The sequence below is a fragment of the Oncorhynchus mykiss genome, chromosome 16 (assembly GCF_057628025.1).
Source record: "Oncorhynchus mykiss isolate SJ-2025 chromosome 16, ASM5762802v1, whole genome shotgun sequence".
Taxonomy (NCBI): Eukaryota; Metazoa; Chordata; class Actinopteri; order Salmoniformes; family Salmonidae; genus Oncorhynchus; species Oncorhynchus mykiss.
The window spans coordinates 1,255,969-1,273,569 of record NC_143037.1 but is presented as its reverse complement, the minus strand read 5'-3'; the positions used below and the strand labels follow the sequence as shown (position 1 = coordinate 1,273,569).

Here is a 17,601-nt window from a genome sequence, read left to right as displayed (position 1 = left end):
TGGCTATATACAGGAAGTACCAGGTAATAACATGGATATATACAGGGAGTACCAGGTAGTAACATGACTAGTACTGAGACGATGTGCAGGGGTACCAGTACTGAGACGACGTGCAGGGGTACCAAGTAACAACATGGACGTGCAGGGGTACCAGGTAACAACACGGCTATATACAGGGGTACCAGTACTGAGACGACGTGCAGGTACCAGGTAACAACATGGACGTGCAGGGGGTACCAGGTAACAACATGGACGTGCAGGGGGTACCAGGTAACAACATGGACGTGCAGGGGTACCAGGTAACAACATGGACGTGCAGGGGTACCAGGTAATAACATGGAGGTGCAGGGGTACCAGGTAATAACATGGTTAGGTGCAGGGGTACCAGGTAATAACATGGTTATATACAGGGGTACCAGGTAACAACATGGACGTGCAGGGGTACCAGGTAACAACATGGACGTGCAGGGGTACCAGGTAACAACATGGACGTGCAGGGGTACCAGGTAACAACATGGACGTGCAGGGGTACCAGGTAACAACATGGACGTGCAGGGGTACCAGGTAACAACATGGACGTGCAGGGGTACCAGGTTACAACATGGACGTGCAGGGGTACCAGGTAACAACATGGACGTGCAGGGGTACCAGGTAACAACATGGACGTGCAGGGGTACCAGGTAATAACATGGACGTGCAGGGGTACCAGGTAACAACATGGACGTGCAGGGGTACCAGGTAACAACATGGACGTGCAGGGGGTACCAGGTAACAACATGGACGTGCAGGGGTACCAGGTAACAACATGGACGTGCAGGGGTACCAGGTAATAACATGGACGTGCAGGGGTACCAGGTAACAACATGGACGTGCAGGGGTACCAGGTAACAACATGGACGTGCATGGGTACCAGGTAATTGAGGTAGATCTGAATATTAACTATTGATACTATTATTACTATGAATGAATGATTCACTGTTAGTCTACACTGCTGGTTTATGAAGCATGTGACAAAGAACATTTGATTTGAACATTTGATTTGAGACAGATACAGAGTCTGTGTGGGTGGAGCGGCCTGTCACCGTGCGTCTCCATCACACAGCTGGGTAACTATGGAAACCCCTGACATCAGCACAACAGAGACAAGAGAATTGCAGGGTTGTCGAGTACACACACACACACACACACACACACACACACACACACACACAAACAATCAATCGTAGCCCTCTGCAGTACAAGCACCAGACCAATAGGGAGGGTCTCTAGTTAAATACACCAGGGAACCCCTCACAGGACAGATAACTAGACAGACTGGAAGCATGTTGATTCAGCTGTTATCCCTGTCCACTGATCCACTGAGGCAGAGACATATAGAGAGAGACATGAGGAGATCAGCACAGCTCTGCCTGCTATCAGGTGAGAGATCGAGTACAGGAGAGGAGAGAGGGCTGTCTGTCATCCGAGGAGAGAGAGAGCTGTCTGTCATCCGAGGAGAGAGAGAGAGCTGTCTGTCATCCGAGGAGAGAGAGAGAGCTGTCTGTCATCCGAGGAGAGAGAGAGAGCTGTCTGTCATCCGAGGAGAGAGAGAGAGCTGTCCGTCATCCGAGGAGAGAGAGAGAGCTGTCCGTCATCCGAGGAGAGAGAGAGCTGTCCGTCATCCGAGGAGAGAGAGAGCTGTCCGTCATCCGAGGAGAGAGAGAGAGAGAGCTGTCCGTCATCCGAGGAGAGAGAGAGAGAGAGAGCTGTCCGTCATCCGAGGAGAGAGAGAGAGCAGTCCGTCATCCGAGGAGAGAGAGAGAGAGAGAGAGCTGGCCGTCATCCGAGGAGAGAGAGAGAGAGAGAGCTGGCCGTCATCAGAGGAGAGAGAGAGAGAGCTGGCCGTCATCAGAGGAGAGAGAGAGAGAGCTGTCTGTCATCAGAGGAGAGAGAGCTGTCTGTCATCAGAGGAGAGAGAGAGAGAGCTGTCTGTCATCAGAGGAGAGAGAGAGAGAGCTGTCTGTCATCAGAGGAGAGAGAGAGAGAGAGCTGTCTGTCATCAGAGGAGTTAGAGGGGGAGGAGAGAGAGCTGTCTGTTATCAGGTGAGTTAGAGGGGGAGGAGAGAGAGCTGTTTGTTATCAGGTGAGTTAGAGGGGGAGGAGAGAGAGCTGTTTGTTATCAGGTGAGTTAGAGGGGGAGGAGAGAGAGCTGTTTGTTATCAGGTGAGTTAGAGGGGGAGGAGAGAGAGCTGTTTGTTATCAGGTGAGTTAGAGGGGGAGGAGAGAGAGCTGTTTGTTATCAGGTGAGTTAGAGGGGGAGGAGAGATAGCTGCAGCAACAGGGATGAAACTAGATTAATTATACCAAGAGAGGAAGATGCTACAAACACTGTCATTACACCCAGTGTGTGGACTGCTGTGTGCGTGAGAGAGGCACACAGATGATGTTACCCAGCCTGTCATTAAACAGAGCCACGATAATAACTCAGAAGAGAACAGACTGAGGCAGCTGCTGCTACTCTGTTGTACAAGGTGGTGGGGGGGGGTCTCCATGGCAACTGGGGACATGAGTAGTAGTAGTCTCTGCATCTGTCCTCGTGCTCCTAGACCTTAGTGCTGCTTTTGATACCATCGATCACCACATTCTTTTGGAGAGATTGGAAACCCAAATTGGTCTACACGGACAAGTTCTGGCCTGGTTTAGATCTTATCTGTCGGAAAGATATCAGTTTGTCTCTGTGAATGGTCTGTCCTCTGACAAATCAACTGTACATTTCGGTGTTCCTCAAGGTTCCGTTTTAGGACCACTATTGTTTTCACTATATATTTTACCTCTTGGGGATGTTATTCGAAAACATAATGTTAACTTTCACTGCTATGCGGATGACACACAGCTGTACATTTCAATTAAACATGGTGAAGCCCCAAAATTGCCCTTGCTAGAAGAATGTGTTTCAGACATAAGGAAGTGGATGGCTGCAAACTTTCTACTTTTAAACTCGGACAAAACAGAGATGCTTGTTTTAGGTCCCAAGAAACAAAGAGATCTTCTGTTGAATCTGACAATTAATCTTAATGGTTGTACAGTCGTCTCAAATAAAACTGTGAAGGACCTCGGCGTTACTCTGGACCCTGATCTCTCTTTTGAAGAACATATCAAGACCATTTCAAGGACAGCTTTTTTCCATCTACGTAACATTGCAAAAATCAGGAACTTTCTGTCCAAAAATGATGCAGAAAAATTAATCCATGCTTTTGTCACTTCCAGGTTAGACTACTGCAATGCTCTACTTTCCGGCTACCCGGATAAAGCACTAAATAAACTTCAGTTAGTGCTAAATACGGCTGCTAGAATCCTGACTAGAACCAAAAAATTTGATCATATTACTCCAGTGCTAGCCTCTCTACACTGGCTTCCTGTCAAAGCAAGGGCTGATTTCAAGGTTTTACTGCTAACCTACAAAGCATTACATGGGCTTGCTCCTATCTATCTCTCTGATTTGGTCCTGCCGTACATACCTACACGTACGCTACGGTCACAAGACGCAGGCCTCCTAATTGTCCCTAGAATTTTTAAGCAAACAGCTGGAGGCAGGGCTTTCTCCTATAGAGCTCCATTTTTATGGAACGGTCTGCCTACCCATGTCAGAGACGCAAACTCGGTCTCAACCTTTAAGTCTCTACTGAAGACTCATCTCTTCAGTGGGTCATATGATTGAGTGTAGTCTGGCCCAGGAGTGGGAGGGTGAACGGAAAGGCTCTGGAGCAACGAACCACCCTTGCTGTCTCTGCCTGGCCGGTTCCCCTCTTTCCACTGGGATTCTCTGCCTCTAACCCTATTACAGGGGCTGAGTCACTGGCTTTACTGGGGCTCTCTCATGCCGTCCCTGGAGGAGGTGCGTCACCTGAGTGGGTTGAGTCACTGATGTGGTCATCCTGTCTGGGTTGGCGCCCCCCCCCCCCCCCCCCCCCCCCCCTTAAGTTGTGCCGTGGCGGAGGTCTTGTGGGCTATACTCAGCCTTGTCTCAGGATGGTAAGTTGGTGGTTGAAGATATCCCTCTAGTGGTGTGGGGGCTGTGCTTTGGCAAAGTGGGTGGGGTTATATCCTTCCTGTTTGGCCCTGTCCGGGGGTGTCCTCGGAGTGGGCCACAGTGTCTCCTGACCCCTCCTGTCTCAGCCTCCAGTATTTATGCTGCAGTAGTTTATGTGTCGGGGGGCTAGGGTCAGTTTGTTATATCTGGAGTACTTCTCCTGTCCTATTCGGTGTCCTGTGTGAATCTAAGTGTGCGTTCTCTAATTCTCTCCTTCTCTCTTTCTCTCTCTCGGAGGACCTGAGCCCTAGGACCATGCCCCAGGACTACCTGACATGATGACTCCTTGCTGTCCCCAGTCCACCTGGCTGTGCTGCTGCTCCAGTTTCAACTGTTCTGCCTTATTATTATTCGACCATGCTGATCATTTATGAACATTTGAACATCTTGGCCATGTTCTGTTATAATCTCCACCCGGCACAGCCAGAAGAGGACCGGCCATCCCACATATGCTCTCTCTAATTCTCTCTTTCTTTCTCTCTCTCGGAGGACCTGAGCCCTAGGACCATGCCCCAGGAATACCTGACATGATGACTCCTTGCTGTCCCCAGTCCACCTGACTGTGCTGCTGCTCCAGTTTCAACTATTCTGCCTTATTATTATTCGACCATGCTGGTCATTTATGAACATTTGAACATCTTGACCATGTTTTGTTATAATCTCCACCCGGCACAGCCAGAAGAGGACTGGCCACCCCACATAGCCTGGTTCCTCTCTAGGTTTCTTCCTAGGTTTTGGCCTTTCTAGGGAGTTTTTCCTAGCCACCGTGCTTCTTAACCTGCATTGCTTGCTGTTTGGGGTTTTAGGCTGGGTTTCTGTACAGCACTTTGAGATATCAGCTGATGTACGAAGGGCTATATAAAATAAATTTGATTGATTTGATTGATAGTCATTCTGAACCCTGTCATACCAGAGGGGGCGGAATGGCCCTCCAAAACACCTGACTGACCCCAATTTCACAAAGACACTGACTGATATTGAAGCTCATTTGCTTTAATGCATGTTGTCCTCACATCAAATCCAAAAAGTTTATTGGTCGCATGCAGTTTTGCAGTTATGTTAAGTTTCTAGCGCGGACAACGCAGCAGTATCTAGAAATACCTAATCCAAGAGTTAAAAAAAGAACAAGAAATGAAGACATATCAGAATGAGCAACGTCAGAGTCCTGAATATAAATCAGAATGAGCAACGTCAGAGTCTGGAATATAAATCAGAATGAGCAACGTCAGAGTCCTGAATATAAATCAGAATGAGCAACGTCAGAGTCCTGAATATAAATCAGAATGAGCAACGTCAGAGTCAGGAATATAAATCAGAATGAGCAACGTCAGAGTCTGGAATATAAATCAGAATGAGCAACGTCAGAGTCCGGAATATAAATCAGAATGAGCAACGTCAGAGTCAGGAATATAAATCAGAATGAGCAACGTCAGAGTCAGGAATATAAATCAGAATGAGCAATGTCAGAGTCTGGAATATAAATCAGAATGAGCAACGTCAGAGTCCGGAATATAAATCAGAATGAGCAACGTCAGAGTCCGGAATATAAATCAGAATGAGCAACGTCAGAGTCCTGAATATAAATCAGAATGAGCAACGTCAGAGTCCGGAATATAAATCAGAATGAGCAACGTCAGAGTCCGGAATATAAATCAGAATGAGCAACGTCAGAGTCTGGAATATAAATCAGAATGAGCAACGTCAGAGTCCGGAATATAAATCAGAATGAGCAACGTCAGAGTCAGGAATATAAATCAGAATGAGCAACGTCAGAGTCAGGAATATAAATCAGAATGAGCAACGTCAGAGTCCGGAATATAAATCAGAATGAGCAACGTCAGAGTCAGGAATATAAATCAGAATGAGCAACGTCAGAGTCAGGAATATAAATCAGAATGAGCAACGTCAGAGTCCGGAATATAAATCAGAATGAGCAACGTCAGAGTCCTGAATATAAATCAGAATGAGCAACGTCAGAGTCCTGAATATAAATCAGAATGAGCAACGTCAGAGTCTGGAATATAAATCAGAATGAGCAACGTCAGAGTCCGGAATATAAATCAGAATGAGCAACGTCAGAGTCCGGAATATAAATCAGAATGAGCAACGTCAGAGTCAGGAATATAAATATGCTGTACATATACAGAGCATTCAGAAAGTATTCAGACCCCCCCTTGACCTTTTCCACATTTTGTTACGTTACAGCCTTATTCTAAAATTAATGAACTAGTCCCCCCCTCGGTCTACACACTATACCCCATAATAACAAAGCAAAAACTAGAAATGTTTGCTCATTTACTACAATAAATAAATAAATCACATTTACATAAGTATTCAGACCCTTTACTCAGTAGTCTGGCTGGGCCACTCAAGGATATTCAGAGACTTGTCCCAAAGCCACTCCTGCGTTGTCATGGCTGTGTGCTTATGGTCGTTGTCCTGTTTGAAGGTGAACCTTCACCCCAGTCGGAGGTCCTGGAGCAGGTTATCTCATCTCTTTACCTTGCTCCGTTCATCTTTGCTTTCATCAAGACTAGTCTCCCAGTCCCTGCCGCTGAAAAAACATCCCACAGCATGTTGCCACCACCATGCTTCACTCTAGGGATGGTGCCAGGTTTCCTCTAGACGTGACGCTTGGCATTCAGGCCAGAGTTCAAACTTGGGATCATCAGACTAGATCATCTTCTTTCTCATGGTTCGAGAGTCTTAAGGTGCCTTTTGGCAAACTCCAAGCAGGCTGTCATGTGCCTTTTACTGAGGAGTGGCATCAGTCTGGTCACTCTACCATAAAGTAGTGATTGGTGGAGTGCTGCAGAGATGGTTGTCCTTCTGGAAGGTTCTCCCATCTGCACAGAGGAACTCTGTAGCTCTGTCAGAGTGACCATTGAGTTCTTGGTCATCTCCCTGACCAAGATCATTCTTCCCAGATTGCTCAGTTTGGCCGTGCGGTCAGGTCTAGGAAGAGTCTTGGTTGTTCCAAACTTCTTCCATTTAAGAATGATGGAGGTCACTGATCTTGGGGAACTTCAATCCTGTAGAGAGTTTTTGGTACCCTACCCCCAGATTTTTGCTCTGACATGCACTGTGAACTGTGGGACCTTATATAGGACAGGTGTGTCTTTCCAAATCATGTCCAGTCATTTGAATTTACCACAGATGGACTTCAATCAAGTGGTAGAAACATGTCAAGGATGAGCATTTTTCTTCAGCTTGCCATGCTTTCCACCTGGCTACCCCTGGCTACCCCTACCCCGGTCAACTGCCCTTCACCCCCACAGCAACTTATCCAAGCCTCCCCAATTTCTCCTTCACCCAAATCCAGTTGGCTGATGTTCTGAAAGATCTGCAAAATCTGGACCCCTACAAATCAGCCGGGCTAGATAATCTGGACCCTCTCTTTCTAAAAATTATCCGACGCAATTGATGCAACCCCTATTACTAGCCTGTTCAACATCTCTTTCGTGTCGTCTGAGATTCCCAAAGATTGGAAAGCTGCAGCGGTCATCCCCCTCTTCAAAGGGGGATTCACTCTAGACCCAAACTGTTACAGACCTATATCTATCCTACCCTGCCTTTCTAAGGTCTTCGAAAGGCAAGTCAACAAACAGATCACCGACCATTTAGAATCCCACCGTACGTTCTCCGCTACGCAATCTGGTCATGGGTGCACCTCAGCCACACTCAAGGTCCTAAACAATATCATAACTGCCATCGATAAAAGACAATACTGTGTAGCCGTCTTCATTGACCTGGCCAAGGCTCTCGACTCTGTCAAGCACCGCATTCTTATCGGCAGAATCAACAGCCTTGGTTTCTCAAATTATTGCCTCCACTGGTTCACCAACTACTTCTAGAGTTAAGTATGTCAAATCGGAGGGCCTGTTGTCTGTACCTCTGGCAGTCTCTACAGGGGTGCCACAGGGTTCAATTCTCGGGCAGACTCATTTCTCTGTATACATCAATGTCGTCACTCTTGCTGCTGGTGATTCTCTGATCCACCTCTACGCAGACGACACCATTCTGTATACTTCTGGCCCTTCTTTGGACACTGTGTTATTAACTAACCTCCAGACAAGCTTCAATGCCATACAACACTCCTTCCGTGGCCTCCAACTGCTCTTAAATGCAAGTAAAACTAAATGCATGCTATTCAACCGACCGCTGCCTGCACCTGCCCGCCCGCCCAGCATCACTACTCTGGACGGTTCTGACATAGGTATTTGTAGTTGTCCACATATTCTAGGTGTCTGGTTAGACTGTAAACTCTCCTTCCAGACTCACATTAAGCATCTCCAATCCAAAATTAAATCTAGAATCAGCTCCTTATTTCGCAACAAAGCATCCTTCACTTATGCTGCCAAACATACCCTCGTAAAACTGACTATCCTACAGATCCTTGAATTCAGCGATGTCATTTACAAAATAGCCTCCAACACTCTACTCAGCAAATTGGATGCAGTTTATCACAGTGCCATCCATTTTGTCACCAAAGCCCCATATACAGTGGGGAGAACAAGTATTTGAAGACCTGCAAAATCGGCAGGTTTTCCTACTTACAAAGGATGTAGAGGTCTGTAATTTTTGTCATCTGTACACTTCAACTGTGAAAGACGGAATCTAAAACAAAAATCCAGAAAATTACATTGTATGATTTTTAAGTAATGAATTTGCGGGAGAAGGTTTGTAGCTTGTCAGGAGCGAGGCGTTGGTGTCTGCGACGTGGATGACTTTCCCTTTCTGAATCTGTGATTGTTTGGAGTCCCTTCCACATGCGTCTCGTGTCTGAGCTGTTGAATTGCGACTCCAAATTGTCCCTGTACTGTCGTTTTGCCTCCGACGGCCTTACAGAGGTCATAGCTGGTCTGTTTGTACACGTCCATGTTCCCAGTCACCTTGCTGTGGATAAATGTGGTGGTTCTCGCATTCAGCTTCGCACAAATGCTGCCATCTATCCACGGTTTTTGGTTTGGATAAGTTCTTATCGTCACAGTAGGTACATCTTCTATGCACTTCCTGGTGAACCCAGACACAGTCCGTGTATATGTCGATACTATTCCCAGAGGCCACCTGGAACATTTCTCAGTCCGAGTGATCAAAACAGTCTTGGAGCTCAGATTGGTCAGACCAACATTGAACAGTCCTTACCACGGGTGTATCGGCACCTAAGCATCGTATTGTGAGGTCCCTGGCAATTTCCAACCCTAGACAATATATCTGGAGAAAGCCATGATTCTGTATAACAGAGTATGTTACGGTCCCTGATGTCTCTCTGGAAGGAGATCCTCGCCCTGAGCTCATCTACTTTATTGTCCAGGGACTGAACGTTAGCGAGTAATATACTAGGACGTGGTGGATGGTTTGCTCGCTGCCTGAGCCTGACTACAAACTCACTTCTCATCTCCGGCGTCGACTTTATGGTATAGCACCTGGGATGAACGGGGCTGCTTCAGGAAGTCCAAACAAAGGATCCAGTTCAGGGAGGTCACATTTCTGGTGAGTGACCACCAATCTAATGTCAGTTATTTATAGTGAGTGACCGCCAATCTAATGTCAAAGTTATTTATAGCAAGTGACCACCAATCTAATGTCAAAGCTATTTATAGCAAGTGACCACCAATCTAATGTCAGTTATTTATGGCGAGTGACCGCCAATCTAATGTCAGTTATTTATAGCGAGTGACCGCCAATCTAATGTCAAAGTTATTTATAGCGAGTGACCGCCAATCTAATGTCAAAGTTATTTATGGCGAGTGACCGCCAATCTAATGTCAAAGTTATTTATGGCGAGTGACCGCCAATCTAATGTCAGTTATTTATAGCGAGTGACCGCCAATCTAATGTCAAAGTTATTTATGGCGAGTGACCGCCAATCTAATGTCAAAGTTATTTCTGGCTGTAGGTAATAATACTAGAAACGTTCTGAGTACATAATGTAAGAAATAACACACACAAAAAAACATACTGCAAAGTTGGATAGGAGCTAGAAAACAGGGCAACCGTGTCTGTAGGCGCCATCTTGTCACTTCTCTCTCCCTCCTTGACTGCTCTTCTTCTCTCCTCTCTCCAGAGAGAAGAGCAGTCGATGAGGTTTTAATATCCAATGGAAGAAAGAAAAAAAACAATCCTCTCCGCTTTTCAAAACACCTACCCCAGAATCATCCCAGACCTGTTGGTTACCACACCACTAACTAGTGTGTGGTAACCAGAGTGAGGACCATGGCACTGGAAAGTCTTAGTTTGAACAGAACTAGAGCTTCCGCTACGAGCCTAAGTGATACATCAATGCTTTTACAGAAGGAGCAGAGGACACCATACAAATAGCTTGTATTTGAATGGAGGATACCTCATCTCCTTTCTGAAGCCTACAGTAACTAGGTCATTGTTAAAAGACCCAGTATATCTCCATAGAAACAAGTGATCTTGTGACTTCCCCCTTGACAAAAAAAAGCATTATTAAGGCTCAGTATGACTCAGAGCAGAGCGCTACGAGTCCACGGAATACGCAATGCTGTGAATATCCAGGATAGGGCCCGGATTCATTAGGCAGTTGTGATCTGGGGTCAGCTTTTGCCTTCTGATCATAATGAATAGGATTAAAATGGACAACAGGGGACCTGATCTGAGATCAGTGGCACTGCAGTCCAATCCCAGGCTTTACTCTGGTGGTGGAGCAGACTAATCGGAGTCTGGTGATCTCTCTGTTGAAGACTCACGGTCATGGGGTGAGAGGTACCAGAAAGAGAGGGGGAGGTGGAGTTGGTTCACAACAGATAGGCCTGGGAGAGGTCAGAAGAACAAGAAAGATACACCAGTGAGAGGAGGGAAGTGCCATCAGTTTATATGGTGTAGTGGTGGCCTGGGAGAGGTCAGAACTAAACACAACTTCCTCCAAAACAGACAGCTCAGTTTGGTAGTTACTATTTTACTCAGGCCCTTCAGACTGGGCTCAGTCTAGTAACTGAGAAAAAGCCCTGTGCTTCGTATTCTTGGCCAGACAGACACCCAGCAGGCAAGCTGTGGTTAACACTCACACCCACCTAATCAACTATGCTGTAGCTCACAGCTCCTCCGTCCGTCTCATGCTGGCTTGTCTATCAGTTAAAACCAGGGTTCAAACTAATTTTGAAAGATGGAATTGAATGACTTTTCCATTAACTATACATGACTTTTAACTAAATTTCCATGTCCAACAATTGTGAACATTCAATTGCAAAAACAAACTGTCAGGTTCACATTGGGTAGAGATCAATAGAAAAATACTATGAAATAATACAATATTGACTTATTTTTCAACATCTCATCTCTACTCAGGCAGTAACAGCCAGACAATGTTGTCCTCCTCATACTGTACTGTCGGGTGGCCCCTCTGTCCGGTGGCCCCTCTGTCCGGTGGCCCCTCTGTCCGGTGGCCCCTCTGTCCGGTGGCCCCTCTGTCCGGTGGCCCCTCTGTCCGGTGGCCCCTCTGTCCGGTGGCCCCTCTGTCCGGTGGCCCCTCTGTCCGGTGGCCCCTCTGTCCGGTGGCCCCTCTGTCCGGTGGCCCCTCTGTCCGGTGGCCAGTCTGCTTAAGTATGCTGCAGAGCTGCCTAAATCATTGTACTTGTTTATCAAAGTAGATAAGGTATACTTCCACAAACTGTCTCTATCCCTCTCTCTTGTTGTGTTGCGTACATTCTTCTCTCATAAGGTAAATGCACTCTGTTTCTAAACTAAATTAGCAGGTATAAAAGTGTATCCATCTCTGTCCAAACCAGAAAGAACCGTCACAATGGATTATGGTCATTGTAGTTAATTACCACGTTTCTGCCTTTCTACCACGTTTTTGCCGTTTCTGAGGTTGAACATTATTTTACTTAATGAAAACTACAACTCCCTTCAGCCCAGCGTCTCACATGGTTCAACTACAAATCAGGTCAAGAACTAACGGTCAACTAGTTGTTTAATAACCAGGGAGAAAAAAATACATTTTGGTTAATCGCTCAGCACAAGATTAAACAGACCAGTCAACACACACACACACACACAAACCAGTCAAAACACACACAGCCTTTTCATGAGCCTCTGACCTACTCTGTTCCCATTTGGAAAGACATGATTGAGGTTTTAGTGAACTACCACTTGGCATCCACACCAGACCACAGCCACATCACAAGTAAATCCAGACTTCAAGTAGTCTAAACTAGTCTGTATAGCACTGATGATGTGGCACAGAAGAGACCTTCTATATTAACAGGCTGCACTAGTCTATAGTCCTCTAAACTAGTCTGTATAGCACTGATGATGTGGCACAGAAGAGACCTTCTATATTAACAGGCTGCACTAGTCTATAGTCCTCTAAACTAGTCTGTATAGCACTGATGATGTGGCACAGAAGAGACCTTCTATATTAACAGGCTGCACTAGTCTATAGTCCTCTAAACTAGTATGTATAGCACTGATGATGTGGCACAGAAGAGACCTTCTATATTAACAGGCTGCACTAGTCTATAGTCCTCTAAACTAGTCTGTATAGCACTGATGATGTGGCACAGAAGAGACCTTCTATATTAACAGGCTGCACTAGTCTATAGTCCTCTAAACTAGTCTGTATAGCACTGATGATGTGGCACAGAAGAGACCTTCTATATTAACAGGCTGCACTAGTCTATAGTCCTCTAAACTAGTCTGTATAGCACTGATGATGTGGCACAGAAGAGACCTCCCATATTAACACACAGGCTAGACTCTTTGCCATACGGGCGGCAGGTAGCCTAGTGGTTAGAGAGTTGGGGCGGCAGGTAGCCTAGTGGTTAGAGCGTTGGGGCGGCAGGTAGCCTAGTGGTTAGAGCGTTGGGGCGGCAGGTAGCCTAGTGGTTAGAGCGTTGGGGCGGCAGGTAGCCTAGTGGTTAGAGCGTTGGGGCGGCAGGTAGCCTAGTGGTTAGAGCGTTGGGCCAGTAACCAAAATGTTGCTGGATCGAATTCCCGAACAGACAAGGTAAAAATTGTCATTGTAAATAAGAATTTGTTCTTAACTGACTTTCCTAGTTAAATAAAAAATACAAACTAGACAGACTGAACCATCTGTTATCAATCCATGTTTCTTTATAGAGAATTCTGCAGAAGCAACTTTCCCTTATGTTACGTATGATGTGACTGAAGTAGCCAAACCGACGGGCCGTTCACCTAGGGGCAAACCAACGGGCCGTTCACCTAGGGGCAAGACGAAACAGATGTTTCCCCACAAATGTTTTCCTCGATCAGCTTAATCCTCTGATGAACGATCACCATTCTTATACTCCTGAGTTGGTCTAATCTCCTTACCGGAAAAATCTACAAAGTAGACCATGTGGCTTACCGGACCCCAGTTAAGTAATGACCAGTGGTATAATGAATAGCAGCAAACATCCCATTAAGCCATTATACTACTGGTATCCATGTGCATTAGAGCCAATGTCTCTATATTAGGCTAGTATACTGCAGTAGGGATTTTCCACATCTACAGTAGTGTATTTCACATATTATTCATTGACAGAAACCTACTTTTAAAAAGTCACACAACAACAACAAAAACAATCAGGCTGCTGTAACGTAATCACACAAAAAGTATCTTGTGTCATATGAGTTGTGTTGTGGCCAGCTCTGGTCCGGGTCGTTAGCTTCGTAGTGCCCTGGACCAAAGCTACGCTGTGGCTTGCTACTGGACCTACCTGTAGCTCTGCTCCTTGTACTCGACAGTCCATGTACTTCTCCCAGGCAAAGGCCAGGTTAGCCAGGTGTGGATTGGCCATGTCCCCGGACTGTAGGTCTACTCCAGGCAGCAGAACAAGGTGCGGTTGGGGACAGTGACTGACTCACTCCTCATCGGAGGAAGTCAAATGCTAACCAGGACCAGGGGCAGCTCAGTTTATCCTAGTGAGTCACACATAATCCATGAAGTCTGGCTGTAGCTAGAACAGATGGACGAAACTGTCAGTGTTGCTTCTGTTTGTTGGTTCCTGCAGAAAACATAATAATAAAACAAGTGTTGACACTTTTGCAAACATCATCATCTTGTTGGGTGTAAAAAAACACTGTACTTGGTCATCTGCTAGCTAGCTATATGTTTAAACGAATATGTTGTCGATAAATGACAATTTTTTACTCTTCTCACATCATAACTATTAACTATTAACATAGCAGGCGTTAAAGAAATGACTGAAACTAGATCCCCTACATACTGGTCTTAAGAAGAAAATGAACTGTTGGGGGAGATTCTCTTCTTCAACCGCTCAACCAATCCAGTAAATGTAGAAGAGTTGAGAGGGAATGTCCACTTGTTAAACGGATACCTTAAATTGTTGTCTCTGTGTCCAGTATGAAGTAAGCTAGTTTTGGGAGCCAATGCTAACCAGCGATAGCGCAATGACTAAGTCTTTGGGTATCTGCTAGCATGTTAGTAGATACATAGACTTCCATTCATTGCGATAACGCTATTTAGCATTGGCTCCCAAAACAACCTCTTAACTTATTTCATACTGGACACAGAGACATAAAATGGTATCCACGAGTTCATCTGACTCTGTGGAAGTAGATAAATGGCCACATTGCCAATATCTCAAAAGTCAGAGCCCTAGAATGAAGACCCTAAACCCCCCCCCCCCCCCCCCGAGTTCCCAGTTGCTTTGAACGCACTGAAAGTCGGAGATCTCTCAGTTCCCTGTTGTTTTGAACGCGGCATACATCACAACCGACTGCATGGTAACCGCTGGCTAGTAGCTGTCAATAGTTGCTAGCCTTAGATAGCATATTAGCGACACAGCTAGCTACGCTAACTTAGTGTCCGGCGCAAGCAGCAAATGGCACATTTCAAAATTAAAATCCTGGCCAGTGCTTACTGTTTGAAAATGAGATGGCTAGATAGTAGAATTGCGTGCTCCGGTGTTGGGAAAAAAGCCACAAGGACTCATTTGCCCGTAATAGACTGTCTCAGCTGTGTAGCTACTGCATTTGCTAGCTAGAGCTGTCAAACTGAAACGTCCCGCATTTCCAACGACGCGTCTGCAGAACGAAACGATACCAAACCGTTCTAAAAAGCCTTTAGAAAGCTTCAAACGATCACTCTTTCACTTTTACAAGCGGCTGAAAATGGCAAGTCACGTTATCTAGTTATTCTCACATACCCGTTCGTTCCCAGGAGAGTATCCGGATGCTTTCCAAGCGGTAAACTATCCACGGTATCATACCGAATAGACAAACGGAGGACGACAAAAACCGCCACGGACCTGTGGGCTAGTCGCCATTGGATGAAAAAAAGAGGCTTAACACCCGCCCCCTATCAATCAATCATGTTCTGTACGGACACGCTCTGACAGACCTGTCAATCATCTGACGTCATCAGTGTGTCCCCTCTGTGGGCGGGCTCTCTCTCTCTCTCTTACAGCACAGTTACAAAGGGGCACACGACGAGCAGACCATTTTCACGGGATGCAAGAGAGAGAACATTTGAATGTTTTTGAAGCAGTTTTATACGAGACAGGAATTTGCCCTGAATTCACCGAAAAATAAAATGTCCTACTACAAACACATGGAGCCTTTTTTTTAATATACTGAGTTAGCTTTATAATAGGCCTTTACAGTGATGTTGGTTTTTCTTGTGTTGAGAAAAAAAACTGGATGCCTGGCAAGGATGTGGGCGGAGGCAAGCACCAGCCAGCGAGATCCTATTGGCACGTTCTGGCATTTATTTGCATATTGCCATTAGGGAACGCCTTACACTGGGAAGTGCGTGTGTGCAGTAACTCAACTTGCCCTGTCACTCCTGATCAACGCATTTTTTTTTTACTTTGGCAAAGAGTAAAGTCCACAACACGCAGTGCACTCTGTTTGTTACAGATTCTAGTTTTGTAAACAGAACATTGTATGGAGATCAAACGTTTCATAGGCCAAAATCCATCTTTCTCCCAGTCTTCTCCCACTGCAGGCCACAGGGCTTCCTCTCAGCACCATCGTATCAAATGATATTGCCCGCATACACATATTTAACAGATGTTATTGGTCCATGCACATATTTAGCAGATGTTATTGGTCCATACACATATTTAACAGATGTTATTGGTCCATACACATATTTAACAGATGTTATTGGTCCATATTTAACAGATGTTATTGGTCCATATTTAACAGATGTTATTGGTCCATATTTAACAGGTGTTATTGGTCCATATTTAACAGATGTTATTGGTCCATACACATATTTAACAGATGTTATTGGTCCATATTTAACAGATGTTATTGGTCCATATTTAACAGATGCTATTGGTCCATACACATATTTAACAGATGTTATTGGTCCATACACATATTTAACAGATGTTATTGGTCCATACACATGTTTATCAGATGTTATTGGTCCATACACATATTTATCAGATGTTATTGGTCCATACACATATTTAACAGATGTTATTGGTCCATACACATGTTTATCAGATGTTATTGGTCCATATTTATCAGATGTTATTGGTCCATACACATATTTATCAGATGTTATTGGTCCATATTTAACAGATGTTACTGGTCCATATTTAACAGATGTTATTGGTCCATACACATATTTAACAGATGTTATTGGTCCATACACATATTTAACAGATGTTATTGGTCCATACACATATTTAGCAGATGTTATTGGTCCATACACATATTTATCAGATGTTATTGGTCCATACACATATTTATCAGATGTTATTGGTCCATACACATATTTAACAGATGTTATTGGTCCATATTTAACAGATGTTATTGGTCCATACACATGTTTATCAGATGTTATTGGTCCATATTTATCAGATGTTATTGGTCCATACACATATTTATCAGATGTTATTGGTCCATACACATATTTAGCAGATGTTATTGGTCCATACACATGTTTATCAGATGTTATTGGTCCATATTTATCAGATGTTATTGGTCCATACACATATTTATCAGATGTTATTGGTCCATACACATATTTAGCAGATGTTATTGGTCCATACACATATTTATCAGATGTTATTGGTCCATACACATATTTATCAGATGTTATTGGTCCATACACATGTTTAGCAGATGTTATTGGTCCATACACATATTTATCAGATGTTATTGGTCCATACACATATTTATCAGATGTTATTGGTCCATACACATATTTATCAGATGTTATTGGTCCATACACATATTTAACAGATGTTATTGGTCCATACACATATTTATCAGATGTTATTGGTCCATACACATATTTAACAGATGTTATTGGTCCATATTTATCAGATGTTATTGGTCCATATTTATCAGATGTTACTGGTCCATATTTAACAGATGTTATTGGTCCATACACATATTTATCAGATGTTATTGGTCCATACACATGTTTATCAGATGTTATTGGTCCATATTTAACAGATGTTTTTGGTCCATATTTAACAGATGTTATTGGTCCATATTTAACAGGTGTTATTGGTCCATATTTAACAGATGTTATTGGTCCATACACATATTTAACAGATGTTATTGGTCCATATTTAACAGAT

At 44.5% G+C, this 17,601-nt stretch overlaps 1 protein-coding gene across 6 annotated transcripts in view; it reads right to left on the bottom strand.

Moving 5' to 3' along the window:
* lyst (lysosomal trafficking regulator) overlaps positions 1 to 15,727 on the bottom strand; it is a 246,824-nt gene extending 231,097 nt beyond the window's left edge. For all 6 annotated transcript variants that reach the window (XM_090201712.1, XM_090201714.1, XM_090201715.1 and 3 more), the window contains exons 1-2: positions 15,205 to 15,727; positions 13,753 to 14,040 (exon numbers count right to left, since the gene is read on the bottom strand). In XM_090201712.1, coding sequence (XP_090057838.1) covers positions 13,753 to 13,833 — 81 coding nt within the window. In that variant the 5' untranslated portion in view covers positions 13,834 to 14,040; positions 15,205 to 15,727. The remainder of the gene's footprint in view (positions 1 to 13,752; positions 14,041 to 15,204) is intronic.
* Between the last annotated feature and the right edge of the window lie 1,874 nt (positions 15,728 to 17,601).